The following is a 15907-nucleotide window of genomic DNA, read 5'->3' as shown; positions in this document are numbered from 1 at the left end:
TGCTCCATATTTTGTTCTCTTCACAGATGCACAGATCCTTCGCCACACAGGTTCCATCATTGTCCAGGAATCCTTCAGCGCAGACACAGCCTGGGTCACACTGACGAGGGGTGCTGTAATCGCTGCAGGTTGGACAGTTACTCACAGACTGACTGTATACTTTGTTCTCTCCACATTGCATAGTGGTGTCTGTAAGAGGAAGGGAGCGCAGAGACAGATGTGATGAGGTTCTGTAGACCCAAATGTTCAGCTTATCTACACACACACACACACACACTAGGCCTTATTCTGGTTGACTCGCAAACTGTAAATATCACATCTTTGCGAGTCATTGAAATGCCCCCCGCACGGCCGGCCACCTGCCCCTCGCACGCCAAGTTCCCCTGAGTGCAAATTAATGTTTAGCATAAACATCCATTTGCAGCTTCGTGCGGGGAGGAAATTGTTCAATGGTCGCCAACCATCAAATAATTTTCTACAGCGCTCGTAGTTGTAAGACTCCTCTCTGGTGTTTTACATCTGGGAGCGTCCTGTGCGGTGTCATCAGGAAAGTACCATGGGAATGCCCAGCGTTCTCATGGGCACAGCCCCACGTCCCCTGCCCGCACTGCTAGGTGTGAACTGGACTGCAGACAAGCAGCTCACAGTACTCGCTCGCACCAGCCACAAACATCGCTCCCCTGCGCGAATACACAGGGGAGCGAAAGGACCAGAATAAGGCCCAATAAGTAGCATTATTCTGCACAGCACTTACCTTGGGGATCAGTTGCGGTTTGTGCATATATCAGCACTAGGTGATTCATTGCGCCCTACGGGCGCTCTCACACCGTCGTAAGGGCTGCGCCCCCTTAATTTGTGAACGTTTGTATATGAGAAATATGGTTAGAATTGTATGAAAGATGCCCTGTATTGCAACTTAGGTGTCCGCGAATCGCGGGAGGGGGGGTCGCGGAGGGTGCCGCGAATTGCAGGAGGGGGGGTCGCGGGGGGTGCCGCGAATTGCAGGAGGGGGGTTGTGGGGGGGTGGATGCTGCGAATCGTGGGAGGGGATGGATTGCAGAGAATCGCGGGAGGGGGTTACGGGGGCGGGGGTTGCGGCGAATCATGGTAGGGGGGGTCGCGGGGGGTGTGCCGTGAATCACGGGAGGGGGGTCACGGGGTGGGGTGCCGAGAATCGCGGGGGGGTGTGTGTGTGTGCCGTGAATCGCGGGAGTGGGGGTTGCGGGGGGGGGGGGGGGGGGGTGTGACGCGAATCGCCACAAGAAAAAATCAACACAGAAAGGTCAACACATGTAAATGTTGACATAAGTGTGGCACTTCATTGGTGTCCATGTCGACACATGAGAATGAATATGAAAACATTCAAAAAATGAAAAAAAAAAAACTTCAAAAACTCATGTCAACCTTTTCATTGTCGACCATAGCCATGTCAGTGTTTTCCATGTGCAATTTAATTCTGGAGCTGCCGAGAATCGCGGAGGGGTGCCGCGAATTGCGGGAGGGGGGGTCGCGGGGGTGGGTGCCGCGAATCGCGGGGAGGGGGGGGTTACGGGGCGGGGGTTGCGGCGAATCATGGGAGGGGGGGTCGCGGGGGTGTGCTGTGAATCACGGGAGGGGGGGTCACGGGGAAGGGTGCCGAGAATCGCGGGGGGGTGTGTGTGTGTGTGCCGTGAATCGCGGGAGTGGGGGTTGTGGGGGGGGTGGGTGTGACGCAAATCGCCACAAGAAAAAATCAACACAGAAAGGTCAACACATGTAAATGTTGACATAAGTGTGGCACTTCATTGGTGTCCATGTCGACACATGAGAATGAATATGAAAATATTAAAAAATGAAAAAAAAAACTCATGTCAACCTTTTTCATTGTCGACCATAGCCATGTCAGTGTTTTCCATGTGCAATTTAATTCTGGAGCTGCCGCGAATCACGGGGGGTGCCGCGAATTGCGGGAGGGGGGGGTCGCAGGGTTGGGTGCCGCGAATCGCGGGAGGGCGGGGTTCACAGGGGTTCCGGTGGGGGGTTGCCGCGAATTGCGGGAGGTGGGGGTCACGGGGGGTGCCGCGAATCGCTGGGAGGGGGGGTTGCGGGGGGTGTGACGCGAATCGCCACAAGAAAAAATCAACACAGAAAGGTCAACACATGTAAATGTTGACATAAGTGTGCCACTTCATTGGTGTCCATGTTGACACATGACAATGAATATGAAAACATTCAAAAAATGAAATAAATCTTCAAAAACTCATGTCAACCTTTTTCCTTGTCGACCATAGCCGTGCCAGTGTTTTGCATGTGCCATTTAATCCTGGGGCTGCCGCGAATCGCGGGGGGGTGCCGCGATTTGCGGGAGGGGTTGCGGGGGTGGGTGCCGCGAATCGCGGGAGAGCGGGGTTCATGGGGGTTCCAGTGAGTGGTTGCCGCGAATTGCGGGAGGGGGGGGGGGTCGCGGGGGGTGCCGGGGTGTCGCGAATCGCCGGAGGGGGGGTTGCGGGGGGTGTGACGCGAATCGCCACAAGAAAAAAATCAACACAGAAAGGTCAACACATGTAAATGTGACATAAGTGTGGCACTTCATTGGTGTCCATGTCGACACATGAGAATGAATATGAAAATATTCAAAAAATGACAAAAAAAACTTCAAAAACTCATGTCAACCTTTTTCATGTCGACCATAGCCATGTCAGTGTTTTGCATGTGCCATTTAATCCTGGGGCTGCTGCGAATTGCGGGAGGGGGGTCGCGGGGGTGGGTGCCGCGAATCGCGGGATGGCGGGGTTCACAGGGGTTCCGGTGGGGGGTTGCCGCGAATTGCGGGAGGTGGGGGGTTGCGGGGGGTGTGACGCGAATCGCCACAAGAAAAAATCAACACAGAAAGGTCAACACAATGTTGACATAAGTGTGCCACTTCATTGGTGTCCATGTCGACACATGACAATGAATATGAAAAAATTAAAAAAATTAAAAATAAATCTTCAAAAACTCATGTCAACCTTTTTCATTGTCGACCATAGCCATGTCAGTGTTTGCATGTGCCATTTAATCCTGGGCTGCTGCGAATTGCGGGGGGGGGGGTGTGCCGCGAATCGCGGGAGGGGGGTCGCGGGGGGGTGCCGCCAATCGTGCAAGGAGGGGTCGCGGGGGGGGGTCTTTTTGCCGCGAATCGCGGGAGGGAGGTCGCGGGGGGGGTGTTTCCGCGAATCGGGGGGGGGGGTGTGTGTCACGGGGGAGGGTTTGCCGCGATTCGCAGGAGGGGGGGTCGCGGGGTGGTGGTTATGCCGCGAATTGCGGGAGGGGTCGTGGGGGGTTCTTTTTGCAGCGAATCGCGGGAGGGGGGGTCGCGGGGGTGTTTTTGCTGCGAATCGCGGTAGGGGGGGTCGCGGGGGAGCGGGTGTTTTTTGCCGCGAATCGCGGGAGGGGGGGGCGCGCGGGGGGGGGGGAGGTTTTGCCGCAAATCGCGGGAGGGGGGCGCTCACCTGGTGGCTGTGGAGTAGCAGTGCTGGGCAACATGGGAAGGCAGTGGGTGTCTGGCACTGTCTGTGGGCTCACTGGGCTGGTTCTCTGTCACATACCTCCCAACATGACCGTCTCCAGGAGGGACACAATGCTCTGTTTCTAGACTTCCCCCTTAATGTATGATTGCCATCACCTGTTTTAAACAGGTTAATTTCTCAGAAAGGTGTTCAGCACAGATGAAGGCAATCACACATTAAGAGGAAAGTCCAGGAACAGAGCGTATAGACACAGACACCCACTTTGAGTGACAGATGTAGCCAAATATATAGGAGATGGCGGCCACACCTGCAGAACACAGGAGTTATATACATTTAATATTAGTAGTAGAATGGTTGGGTGAGGATTATTAGGTCAATAGGTCGACAGAGAGTCAACAAAAGGTTGACACCAGCAAAAGGTCGACATGTAAATGGTCAACACAGGAAAGTCAAAACTATTTTAAAATAATTTGATGTCTATGTCGACATTTGTCGACACCATATTAACATACCCCCCTCGCACGGCTCACTATTATATTCTCCCTCTCAGCCAAGTTTGATCGGGAAGTGAGAAGTCCGTTTAAAAAAAAAATTGTGAAAAACTCCCGTCTACCTTTCCATGTGTCCACCATTGATACGTCAACCTTTTTCTCATGACGAACTTGTGCCAATGTCGACCTTTTTCCATGTGTGAACCTATCGCCTGTCGAACATTCACCAGATTTAGAATGATCCACTGGATCCCGAATAATGACTGAACACTATCTCGGCAGAAGTGCCCACAAGTCTATAAATTCCATCACATAGTAGTGAACCTTTTGCTGGCAGGGCGGCTGTACCATCAGGCAACTGCCTAGGGTGCTGGAATCTGGGGGTTGCCAGCAGAGAAAGTCTTAAGCCCCGTACATAGGGTTACAACCTAGTCCCTTTAATTCCGGACACATATTAATTACACAGGTTCTGTGGCTGGCTGACTTCAAGACTCCACTTCACCTTATTTTAAACTGCCACAGAACCTGTGTAATTAACATGTGTCCGGAATTAAAGGGACTAGGTGGTAACCCTACCCGTACACATAGGGGGATATATCGCCGTGCGATATATCGCTCGCGATGAGCGATATATCGCTCAGTGTCCCGTTTGCATCAGCGACCAGAGATGGTCGCTGATGAAAAAGAAACTGTCGGGGGAGCCCGGCAGTGGAAATCAGCTGGTCGCAGGAGCATGTTCCTGCGACCAGCGATCACTACGGGGGAGAAAACGGGAGCGCGCACCCACACTCCAATCACGGGCAATATGGTCGCTCAGCAACCATATTGCCCGCAATATTACACAAAATCGCCCCGTGTGTACACAGCCTTAACCAGCTCTCTCACAGCTAGTAAGCAATGAGCGGTAATGCTTCCCAGCTGTGAGAGCTTAATAAGACTTTCTCTGCTTCACAAACAATCGTTACTATAATGTATGATAGCCAGCACCTGTGGTGACACCTTTCCTATCTCCCCACAGGTGATGGCAATCATACATTACCAGGGAAGTTCGGGAGCAGAGCTTAAGCCCCGTACACACGGGGGAGATATATTGCTCAGTGTCTCCTTTTCATCAGCGATCAGAGATGGTCGCTGATGAGAAGGAACCTCTGTCGGCGGTGTCGCAGAGGTAATCAGCTGGTCGCTGATGAAAAGTAGACACTGAGCAATATATCTCCCCATGTGTACGCACCTTAAGGGTTGAGTATCTCTTTAAAGTAGCAGCATATTGGAATCTCTTATATATTTGGCTACATCTGTCACTCAAAGTGTGTCTGAAGCTGTAACGCTGGGTGGAGCTTCTGACTCACATGACTGACTCTGACTCACACGACAGAGAACCAGCCCAGTGAGCCCACAGACAGTGCCAGACACCCTCTGCCTCTCCATGTTACACAGCAAAGACACAGCTACTCACCAGACACACCAGGTGAGCGCCCCACACCTCCATACCTCCCAACATGACCCTCTCCAGGAGGGACAGAATGCTCTGTTTGTGGACTTCCATCTTAATTTATGATTGTCATCACCTGTTTTAAACAGGGTAATTGATAAGAAAGGCGTTTAAGCACAGGTGATGGTAATCCATAAATTAAGAAGAAAGTCCAGAAACAGAGCAATGTGTGCGCCCCCCCCCCCCCCCCCCCCATTCACGGCAACCCCAGGATTAAATGGCACATGCAAAACACTGACATGGCTATGGTCGACAATGAAAAAGGTTGACATGAGTTTTTAAAGATTTATTTTTCACTTTTTCAATGTTTTCATATTCATTCTCATGTGTCGTCATGGACACCACTGAAATGCCACACTTATGTCAACATTTACATGTGTTGACCTTTCTGTGTTGATTTTTTCTTGTGGCGATTCGCGGCCACCCCGGCGACCCCCCTCCCGCGTATCACAGCACACCCCCCCAATTTGCGGCGACTCCCGTGATTTGCGGGCCCACCCCAAGACACACCCCCTCCTGCGATTCGTGGCACCCCGTGACCCCCCTCCCACGATTTGTGCCAACCCCCCAGGCCCCCCCCTTCCTCGCGGTACACCCCACCCCCCGCGACCCCCCCTACCGCGATTACCCCCCCCCCTGTCATTGCGGCAACCCCCCGCCCCTGCGACCCACCCTCCCATGATTCACTGCAACCCCCCGCGACCCCCCCTCCCGCAATTCACGGCATCTACCCACGACCCCTCCTCCCGTGATTCGCGGACACACCTCACCTCCTCCCTCCCCACCCAACCCCCGCTCGCGATTCACGCAACCCCAGGATTAAATGGCACATGCAAAACACTGACACGGCTATGGTCGACAATGAAAAAGGTTGACATGAGTTTTTGAAGATTTATTTTTCTTTTTTGAATGTTTTCATATTCATTCTCATGTGTCGACATGGACACCAATGAAGTGCCACACTTATGTCAACATTTACATGTGTTGACCTTTCTGTGTTGATTTTTTTTGTAGCAATTTTTTTTACAGTGACAACTATGTGCAAATCAACCTACACATCATCAACCAATTCTTTGTATAATATATAACACCTGTTCTGTTTTACTGTAGGTGTTTTAAGTCAGATCTTTTACTGCTACTATTACTGTTTATGTAAATGCATTCTGAATGACAGCAACATCCTACCATCCTTCTACAAGAATATATAACCAACTAGGTGATTTATCGCGCACGTGCCCCCCCCCCCTCCTGCAATTCACGTCATCCCCCGCACACCCCCCCCCTCCCGCAATTCGCAACCCCCCCCTCCCGCAATTCACACCCCCTCCCACGCTTTGCGGACCACCGCCCTCTCCCGCGATTCGCGGACACCTGCGCCCCCTCCCTCCCTTGATTCACGGCACCCCCCACGCCCCTCCCACAATTCACGGCACCCCTAAGCCCCTCTTTAGTCCCCCGTATACGCACACACCCCTATCACTACCCAGGTTCCTGCTCTCCTGAACCGTAACTTCCACCACTGGGGAGTCGCTGACGCTGTGTTGCCCACATGCCCCTATCATGCCTTATAGCCCAGCCTCCTGCTCTCATGTACCCTAACTCCCACCCAGTAGGAGGAGACACTGACTCTGAGCCACCATCCTGTACTGCCACACTGGACCCTCACCCACTGGCAGAAGCTGCACAGTATCTCCCACCCTCCTCTTTAGTCCCCCTTATGCCCACACACCCCTATCACTACCCAGCCTCCTGTTTTCCTGTGTCGTGACCTCCGCCAGTGGGGAGCCACTGACTCAGAAATACCCTACTATACTATTGCACACACATACCTAAACAACGTGCACACACAGCCCCCCCCCACACCCACAAATGTCACTGTACCATCCACACTATCAATGTACATCTTACTCTGTAACCGCTTTTTAATTAAACAAAACAATACACACCCCCTTCCACATCATATGCTCTCTATTTAACACATTTCACCTATAACTCAAGTTGCAATACAGGCATCTTTCATACAATTCTAACCATCTTTCTCATATACAAATGTTCACAAATTAAGGGGGCGCAGCCCCTTACGACGGTGTGAAGAGCGCCCGTAGGGCGCGATGAATCACCTAGTTGTTAATATACCTGTGCTCAGTCCCAAGCCCCCTCTTCTTTTGTTTTTATGCCTCCAGGAATACATTGCAGTACAGGAGAGTGCCCGGTGTAACCCTGCCACTGCCCGCTACGCTACATGATTAAATAGCAGCTTAAAGAGTGTCGGAATACTTACACCCCTTCATAGTGGAATGCCGACAGTATCATACACCAGCCCGTGGGCCACAGGATAAATCCCCTCTGTGTTACAGTGACAGAATTCCCCCTGGCTTCCTTTGTGCTGCAGTTACCAATGGAAGCACTACCAGGCACCTCAGAGGTGTCAGGGACCCAGCACACAGCCATTGCCGTCAGTATCCTACTACAACCACAAGCAGCTACTAAGGTTCTCCCAGGCTGCCGGCCACACGTTACAGCACTACACACAGATGTGACTGACATTATATCAGATATGGACTCACTGAAAGTCACCAGCAGCTGTACGGATGTCAGGCCCATGGTTCCTCAATGTTCCCGATCAGTTCTCTGCATAGGACGGGAGAGATTGGGGAATCAGACAAAGACATAACGCACAACTGTGACAGCACAAAGCCAGGTAACAATCAGTAACACCAGGGAAGTGTTATTATATGTGATTACAGAACCAGACGTACATTCAGCAGGAAGATTATCAGATACTGTGGTGTAAATTACAGAGATGGGAGAAACTTTAAATTAATTAATACTAAATAAATAAGTACAATAGGTTTTGTAGACAATACATTTGGGTTAGATGTATAAATGTAGACCATTAATGCATTATCGAGGAACACATTCACATTACATTAACATTAGTCATTTACATATAAATATATCAGAGATAATTCCATAACTGGATACAACTGTCAGTAATACAGGAGGAGTTCTGCCTGCAGTACCTGTGCACTCACCTGTGCAGTATACCCAGCGTCTTCTGCTCGCCCTGCAGGTGCACAGACATATACAGGATTTGGGATGTGGGTGTGGCCAGGTTATAGGAGGAGAACGGGGACATTCTGATCAGCAGCCTAATAACCGGAGCTAGCGGGGATCCTTTGATAAGGCAGCGTACTTTGGACTGCACCAGTGGCCGGAGGTACCCACCAGAGTCTGTGAAGCTGGAAACGTCCTACCTACCTTCTGAAATCACTTGAGTATACTCATTTAACACCATGTGCACATAGGTGGGACTAATCCATTTGTGACTGTCAAATTAATCCTACTAACTTCTAACCCAAAATAAGCCCAAGTTGGATATATAAAAAGCCAATTACATGCATGCACTAACCTTGGTTGGGGAAGCCGCAGGGGATTAACTATAATACTAAAGTGAAAGATAATCCATATTAGGCTGCATTTTATAATTGTTTTGTGTGTTAATCATTTTTTATTATACTAAATGTATTTTATACTTTGCTAAAGCGCTGTTTCCAGTGGTGTGTTTTTTCTTTTGGTATGAATTGCTGAGGGGTTTGAAAATCCCCCTCGTTTGGAAACAGCTGCTCTGCAAAGTAGCACAGCCTGCGCTCAGAAATCTCTTTTTTTCCGTGGAACAGGCTCTGCGCATGCTGAAGACAAGTGAGAAGGGGCTGGAGGGACTCAGAGGTGGGGAAACTGCTGGAGGGACACATGGAATGGAGCTTCTGAGGGACATGGACAGAGAGCTGCTGGAGGGACACAGGGCATGTAACTGCTGAGGGACATGGACAGTGAGCTCCACTTATACACACACTGCCCAGAGGAGAAGCCCCATTTATGCACACAATTCCCACAGCATTAGTGCCATTTTTGCACACAATGCCCACAGGAGTAGCACCGTTTATGCACACAATTCCCACACTTACGCACATGCTGCTCAGAATAGAAGTTCCACTTATGCACATAATACCCACAGGAGTAGATCCACTTACGCACACAATACCCACAGGAGTAGTTCCACTTACGCACACAATACCCACAGGAGTAGTTCCACTTATGCACTCAATGCCCACAAGAGTAGTTCCACTTACGCACACAATACCCACAGGAGTAGCTCCACTTATTCACACAATACCCACAGGAGTAGTTCCACATACGCACACAATACCCACAGGAGTAGTTCCACTTACGCACACAATACCCACAGGAGTATACCCACAGGTTAATTCACCCCGGCCGCCTCGCCTGCTCAGGGCTAGCGTTGTCCTATCCCCCACTGTGGGGACAACGCTAGCCCTGCTTCTGGCTCGGGCTGCGCAGGCGATCTCACGTTTTTTTTGCGAGATCTCGCGCATGCCCATTAGAGCCGGACAGGGGGGGGCGCACTGAGCATGCATGGGACGCCGGGAGAGCCGTTAACGCTGGGCATAACGGCTCTCCTTATCGGCTTGGGGGGGGGGGGGGTTAATACATTAGCAAATAACGGGTGCCTGCTTCTCCTCGTTCTGCACACATTAGATATCAGGTGGCAGGAAGGTAGTGATGCTTATAGTTGTTATTGAATGTATAATTGATCGCACCTGTTTTCATTTAGCGTTTGAATGTTGTTATGGACATTGACAGGACTTTGTCAAGAACTTATTGGTCCGGGTAAGTTGCCTGCGGACAGGCAAATTTCCAGCAGGGAGGTGTGTGGCAGTCCACCCCAGAGGTGTCCCTGTGCCCTCAAAGAAGGTCAATTGCAGCTAATGCTGCTCAGAGAAAGAACTGCATTTTTATAGAAACAGCAGGGCTGTGAGGGGTTAACAGGCAGCTAGTGTCCCAGCTCCCCTGCACTTGTGACAGGAAGCTGAGAGGTCAGAGGTGATCCCAGCAGCAAGGTGAGAGGGAGGAAGTATGCAGAGAGTGAGAAGACGTGCTGGGAGCAGGGTGAGACTCAGGCAGAGAGAGGAAAAGGAGAAAGCCCAGCAGCGTGGGTGCATTGAATGGAGAAGCTGTTCCCCTGTCCTGCACTGAAGAGGAGTGAGACCCAGAGAGGAGTGAGACCCAGAGAGGAGTGAGACCCAGAGAGGAGTGAGACCCAGAGAGGAGTGAGAGACCCTGAAGAGTCATGACCAGCAGGAGCTGGCATCTGCAGCTGAGAGTTAAGGTACAGGAGCACCCCTACCCCCAGGCTGGCCTGCACCCCACATTGGCCCACTTTACCCAGCCATTGAAGTGGCTCTCCACTGCATAGGGGACACCTGTTATTGGGGTGCTGATCACCCTGCGACATTAGCAGCCCAGAGACACCTGCAACGCCCCTCTGGCTGCATGCCAGATTTGCCACCACCTCCAAGCCCATATCTACAGCCTGTGTTGTATGTCTAGCAGGGAGTTGCCCTAGGTAACGGGGACTCGCCTGTACCCCGTTATAGGGGACCATTAAATATTTTCTGGCCTTTATATAGTAGTGTGCACACTAAGGTAGGGCCTACCCTTGTACTTGTGAGGATCTTCCTTCGTGGGACCGTTTCTTCATTGACTGTTTTCCTTGCACCGGGGACTACAGTTCAGTATAGTGTTATATGTGCAGTATAGTGTTATATGTGCAGTATAGTATTCTAGTGAGGTCATATTATTGTCTTTAATATTGCTCTCTTTGATGTCATTGTCTTTGTGTTTTTTATCTTTCTTATTGATGTTTGCATATGTGTAGGAGTATATCACAGCGACTAGTCTAGTTGTTTTTCTTTAATAAATATTTGTCGCTGCTAACCGAAGTAGCGTTGTCTTTTGTGGGTCCCTTGGGTTGTGCCGTTCCCTGCCACAGGTTCTCCAGCAGAAGCCACCGCCGTCACCAGCTCCAGATTTAAGGTACGCCATCTTGCACCACACCGTACAGGGGCACTGTCACACTTGGCGTCTACGAACAGGATTGCACAAGACCCTGTGAACGGCAAGATGTGGCGATCGCAGTACACAGAACCGCAGGAGATGCGAAGAACCACCAGTCCACCAGCCCAAGCCAATCAGAACTCGATTGGGGCCATCATCGAAGCGATGACCGAAATGACCAGGATGATCCGTGAGATGCGTCAGGAATGGGCGGAGGATGAAAAGGAAAGACAGCAACGTGAAGGTGGCAGAAAGCATAGATGGCAACAGAATCGCCAATGGAGGTCGGAACGACTACACAGTGACCGAGCTGATGTATGCCCACAGACTGTGAGATGGCACGGGAGAAGAGGTCCACCGGCAGTGTTCCAGAACACGTCAAGAGCATCCGGTGTAACGCAGATGACTGATAGGCCGCGAACCGGCCCAAGAAGGATCACAGGTCGTGTCCTGTGGTTTGATGTGCCACGCGGATATGGATTCATTAAGCGCGCAGACACTGGCCATAGCGTGTATGTCCACTATACCGCCATCCAGCATGCCAACCCCCAAAACAGCTTCGGAGCCTGACCAACGGTGAGGCTGTAGAATTTGAATTGACAAGCGGGAAGAAAGGCACCAAGGCCGCCAACGTGACTGGACCGAATGGAACACCGGTGCTACGTAACAGACGCACCCCAGCACACTATCCAAGTCATAGAGAGCCCCAACCGTACTACCAGCAAGAGTACAGCCACAGCGGAAGTAGAGCTGAACTGAGGGAAGTAAATGGCGAGAGTGACCGATTTAATGTCAACCCTCCTCGACCAGGACAGATGCCCCGCCCACCAGAACCTGACATCACGAGGTCAAGCAAGAAACCGGTCGTGCGGAGTGAGGCAGTCCATCAGAACTGGCAAAAAGCGACCAGGCCTCAACTTCCGGAGCCGACGCGAGAGTATGTGCCCAGGATGGACGATGCCGATTACCGGGTGGCGAATCTAAGGCCGAGAAATGTCGGAATGGTAGACCAGCAGAAGAAGCCCAGAGATTGTGGTTCACATGGCCGTGACACAGACAGTGGAGCCGTCAGCAGCAGAACCAGTTGTGCCACTGCCTGAATCCAAGGCCAAAGTAGAAGCACCAGAGAGAGAAGACAAGGCCAAGATCTGTTTCATCGGTGGGAAGCCGGTAACAAGTGGTGAATATACGACCATCTCAGGAGAGGAATTCGCCCTCAGAATCCAGCAGGCGATACAGAGGTCGAAGAGGCAAGATCGAGAGGTGAGACATGCCTAAAGATGTGTACATCGTGAGAGTGGGCGCCATCCATTGACAGCCTTGGAGAAGCTGGACCGCAGAGGAATGGAGGTCCTGTGGCAGAGGGATGGTTGGCCTGGGGAGCCCACATTAGATATCAGGTGGCAGGAAGGTAGTGATGCTTATAGTTGTTATTGAATGTATAATTGATCGCACCTGTTTTCATTTAGCGTTTGAATGTTGTTATGGACATTGACAGGACTTTGTCAAGAACTTATTGGTCCGGGTAAGTTGCCTGCGGACAGGCAAATTTCCAGCAGGGAGGTGTGTGGCAGTCCACCCCAGAGGTGTCCCTGTGCCCTCAAAGAAGGTCAATTGCAGCTAATGCTGCTCAGAGAAAGAACTGCATTTTTATAGAAACAGCAGGGCTGTGAGGGGTTAACAGGCAGCTAGTGTCCCAGCTCCCCTGCACTTGTGACAGGAAGCTGAGAGGTCAGAGGTGATCCCAGCAGCAAGGTGAGAGGGAGGAAGTATGCAGAGAGTGAGAAGACGTGCTGGGAGCAGGGTGAGACTCAGGCAGAGAGAGGAAAAGGAGAAAGCCCAGCAGCGTGGGTGCATTGAATGGAGAAGCTGTTCCCCTGTCCTGCACTGAAGAGGAGTGAGACCCAGAGAGGAGTGAGACCCAGAGAGGAGTGAGACCCAGAGAGGAGTGAGAGACCCTGAAGAGTCATGACCAGCAGGAGCTGGCATCTGCAGCTGAGAGTTAAGGTACAGGAGCACCCCTACCCCCAGGCTGGCCTGCACCCCACATTGGCCCACTTTACCCAGCCATTGAAGTGGCTCTCCACTGCATAGGGGACACCTGTTATTGGGGTGCTGATCACCCTGCGACATTAGCAGCCCAGAGACACCTGCAACGCCCCTCTGGCTGCATGCCAGATTTGCCACCACCTCCAAGCCCATATCTACAGCCTGTGTTGTATGTCTAGCAGGGAGTTGCCCTAGGTAACGGGGACTCGCCTGTACCCCGTTATAGGGGACCATTAATATTTTCTGGCCTTTATATAGTAGTGTGCACACTAAGGTAGGGCCTACCCTTGTACTTGTGAGGATCTTCCTTCGTGGGACCGTTTCTTCATTGACTGTTTTCCTTGCACCGGGGACTACAGTTCAGTATAGTGTTATATGTGCAGTATAGTGTTATATGTGCAGTATAGTATTCTAGTGAGGTCATATTATTGTCTTTAATATTGCTCTCTTTGATGTCATTGTCTTTGTGTTTTTTTATCTTTCTTATTGATGTTTGCATATGTGTAGGAGTATATCACAGCGACTAGTCTAGTTGTTTTTCTTTAATAAATATTTGTCGCTGCTAACCGAAGTAGCGTTGTCTTTTGTGGGTCCCTTGGGTTGTGCCGTTCCCTGCCACAGGTTCTCCAGCAGAAGCCACCGCCGTCACCAGCTCCAGATTTAAGGTATGCCATCTTGCACCACACCGTACAGGGGCACTGTCACATATGGCCTAAATGGAGTATGGACAGGCATGGCTTATACTGGAGTAACAAGTGGTCAGTGCCCCTGGGCCCTCCTCTAGCTAACCACCCCCTGCGGTCTGCATGTATGTTTTGCACCATAATTGTGTGTGGATTTGGTCTTAGTAATGCTTTTGAGCATGGGAGTGGGTTAGTGCTGCAGCCTCCCCTAACTGGCATTCTGACAATGATTTCTGGAGCAGACCATCAGCAGACAAGCCATGCTTGATTGCACAAATGTACTGAGCATTCCTGAGAGTTGTGTAACTCCCCTGCCAGGCTCCATCATATAACAGACACTGAACTTTGTTTGCCGAATTGTGATTGGTGCAGCGCGTGGCATGCTTCTCAGAGCTTAGTCATGGGTGGGTTTGGATTGAGAAGGAGCAGTATGACTGTGAGGTGTTCTACAGAGTAAAGGGTAGAGGGCCAAAATCAGGCTTTCCATGTAGTATGTATGCATGTATGTATAGGTGTATGTCTCATATATATAGTTAGATATGTGTGTATATATATATATATATATATATATATATATACACACACACACCTGTCACAATGCATGTTTAAAATGTAGGTTTGACTATGTTAAATGTATGCATGAATATCATTAGTCATTTTTAATTTGAATTTCCTCCACAGGTGAGCCTGCCCAAGCAGAGGAGGGTCGCCGTGGGGCTCTCCTTCGTCTACGAGGCCTGATGCGGCAAATGTTAAGCCTCATGGACAGCATCATTGATGCGGAAAATTAATTTTCAGTTTTTTATTCTTGTTTGTGAATAAATATTTATTTAAAGTTCAAAGTTGTCAGTGTTTTTTCCTACATGCTAAAGTATATGTGTAAGTTGTTTAAAATGTTTAAAATAAGCAAAATGTACATAGTGTATATAGATGTATGTTAGGGTCACATGCTGTAAGGGTTAATGTGTGTCATGAATGAAGTAGGAATGTGGGTTAGTATAGATGAGCATTTAATTGATTGAAATTGATAACAATCCCTTTTTCAGGAGGTTGCCTAATAGCCTAAGTGGGTCATGTGATCGCTGTGTGTACTCAGTACAAAAGTGTTGGATTGTGCGTAAATACTCCGCATCGGGGCGTACGGACAGCTTCCCGTACGTTCTGACGCGGTAAGACCGTGCTTGTGCAGGAAGACCGTGCAAGAATCTGTACGTTTCCACCGCACACGCACGGTTTGTATGTCGTCCGTACACACGCCCTGTTCTTAAAGAGTGAGTCCGTCCGAATGCGGAGGACACGTGGGCGTTTCTACGGACGATGCCCGCACGCCGCCGCACAGCGTGGCGTGCGGACCGCACCGTAAGAATTCGGGAATATCCGCACCGATCAGAATAAGGGCCAAATGTTTTTCAAATACATAAAATGTTTTTTTTTTCCCCCAAAACAAATAAATCTGTGGGCTAAATGCAAAAGCACCTAGTGTTTACCCTGCATACAAACATAATACGTGTATTTGCACCTATTGCTTTGCTCAAATTCAGAATCAGCCCCATAATGAATCTTTTACCTTTTACTCATTTACTCAGTTAGGGTAAGTAGATACAGTATGACCTGGGTAGATTGGTGGAGACTTGCAGTGGCGTAGGTGCTGGGGAGTCTGCCGCAGGGCCGGATTATAATGGGGGCACAAGGGGTCAGTGCCCCTTGGCCTCCCTCTAGCTAGGGGCCCCTTGTGGTTGGAATGTATTTAAAAAAATTTTTAAGGTTTTGTGCATGGCAGTGGGG

The 15907-nt window shown here is 50.4% G+C and overlaps 1 protein-coding gene across 2 annotated transcripts in view; it reads right to left on the bottom strand.

Moving 5' to 3' along the window:
- LOC146041691 (uncharacterized) overlaps positions 1–8693 on the bottom strand; it is a 12215-nt gene extending 3522 nt beyond the window's left edge. The window contains exons 1-2 of one of the 2 annotated variants that reach the window (XM_083161608.1): positions 8507–8693; positions 8039–8102 (exon numbers count right to left, since the gene is read on the bottom strand). In XM_083161608.1, coding sequence (XP_083017734.1) covers positions 8039–8075 — 37 coding nt within the window. In that variant the 5' untranslated portion in view covers positions 8076–8102; positions 8507–8693. Of the gene's footprint in view, positions 1–8038; positions 8103–8494 lie in introns of both variants that reach the window. The other variant, XM_083161609.1, reaches the window with a different exon arrangement.
- Positions 8694–15907: the final 7214 nt, after the last annotated feature.

The sequence above is a fragment of the Crinia signifera genome, chromosome 19 (genome assembly GCF_055691185.1).
Source record: "Crinia signifera chromosome 19, ASM5569118v1, whole genome shotgun sequence".
NCBI classification, from domain to species: Eukaryota; Metazoa; Chordata; class Amphibia; order Anura; family Myobatrachidae; genus Crinia; species Crinia signifera.
The sequence above is the reverse complement of the archived record's forward strand: the minus strand, read 5'-3'. Positions and strand labels throughout refer to the sequence as shown.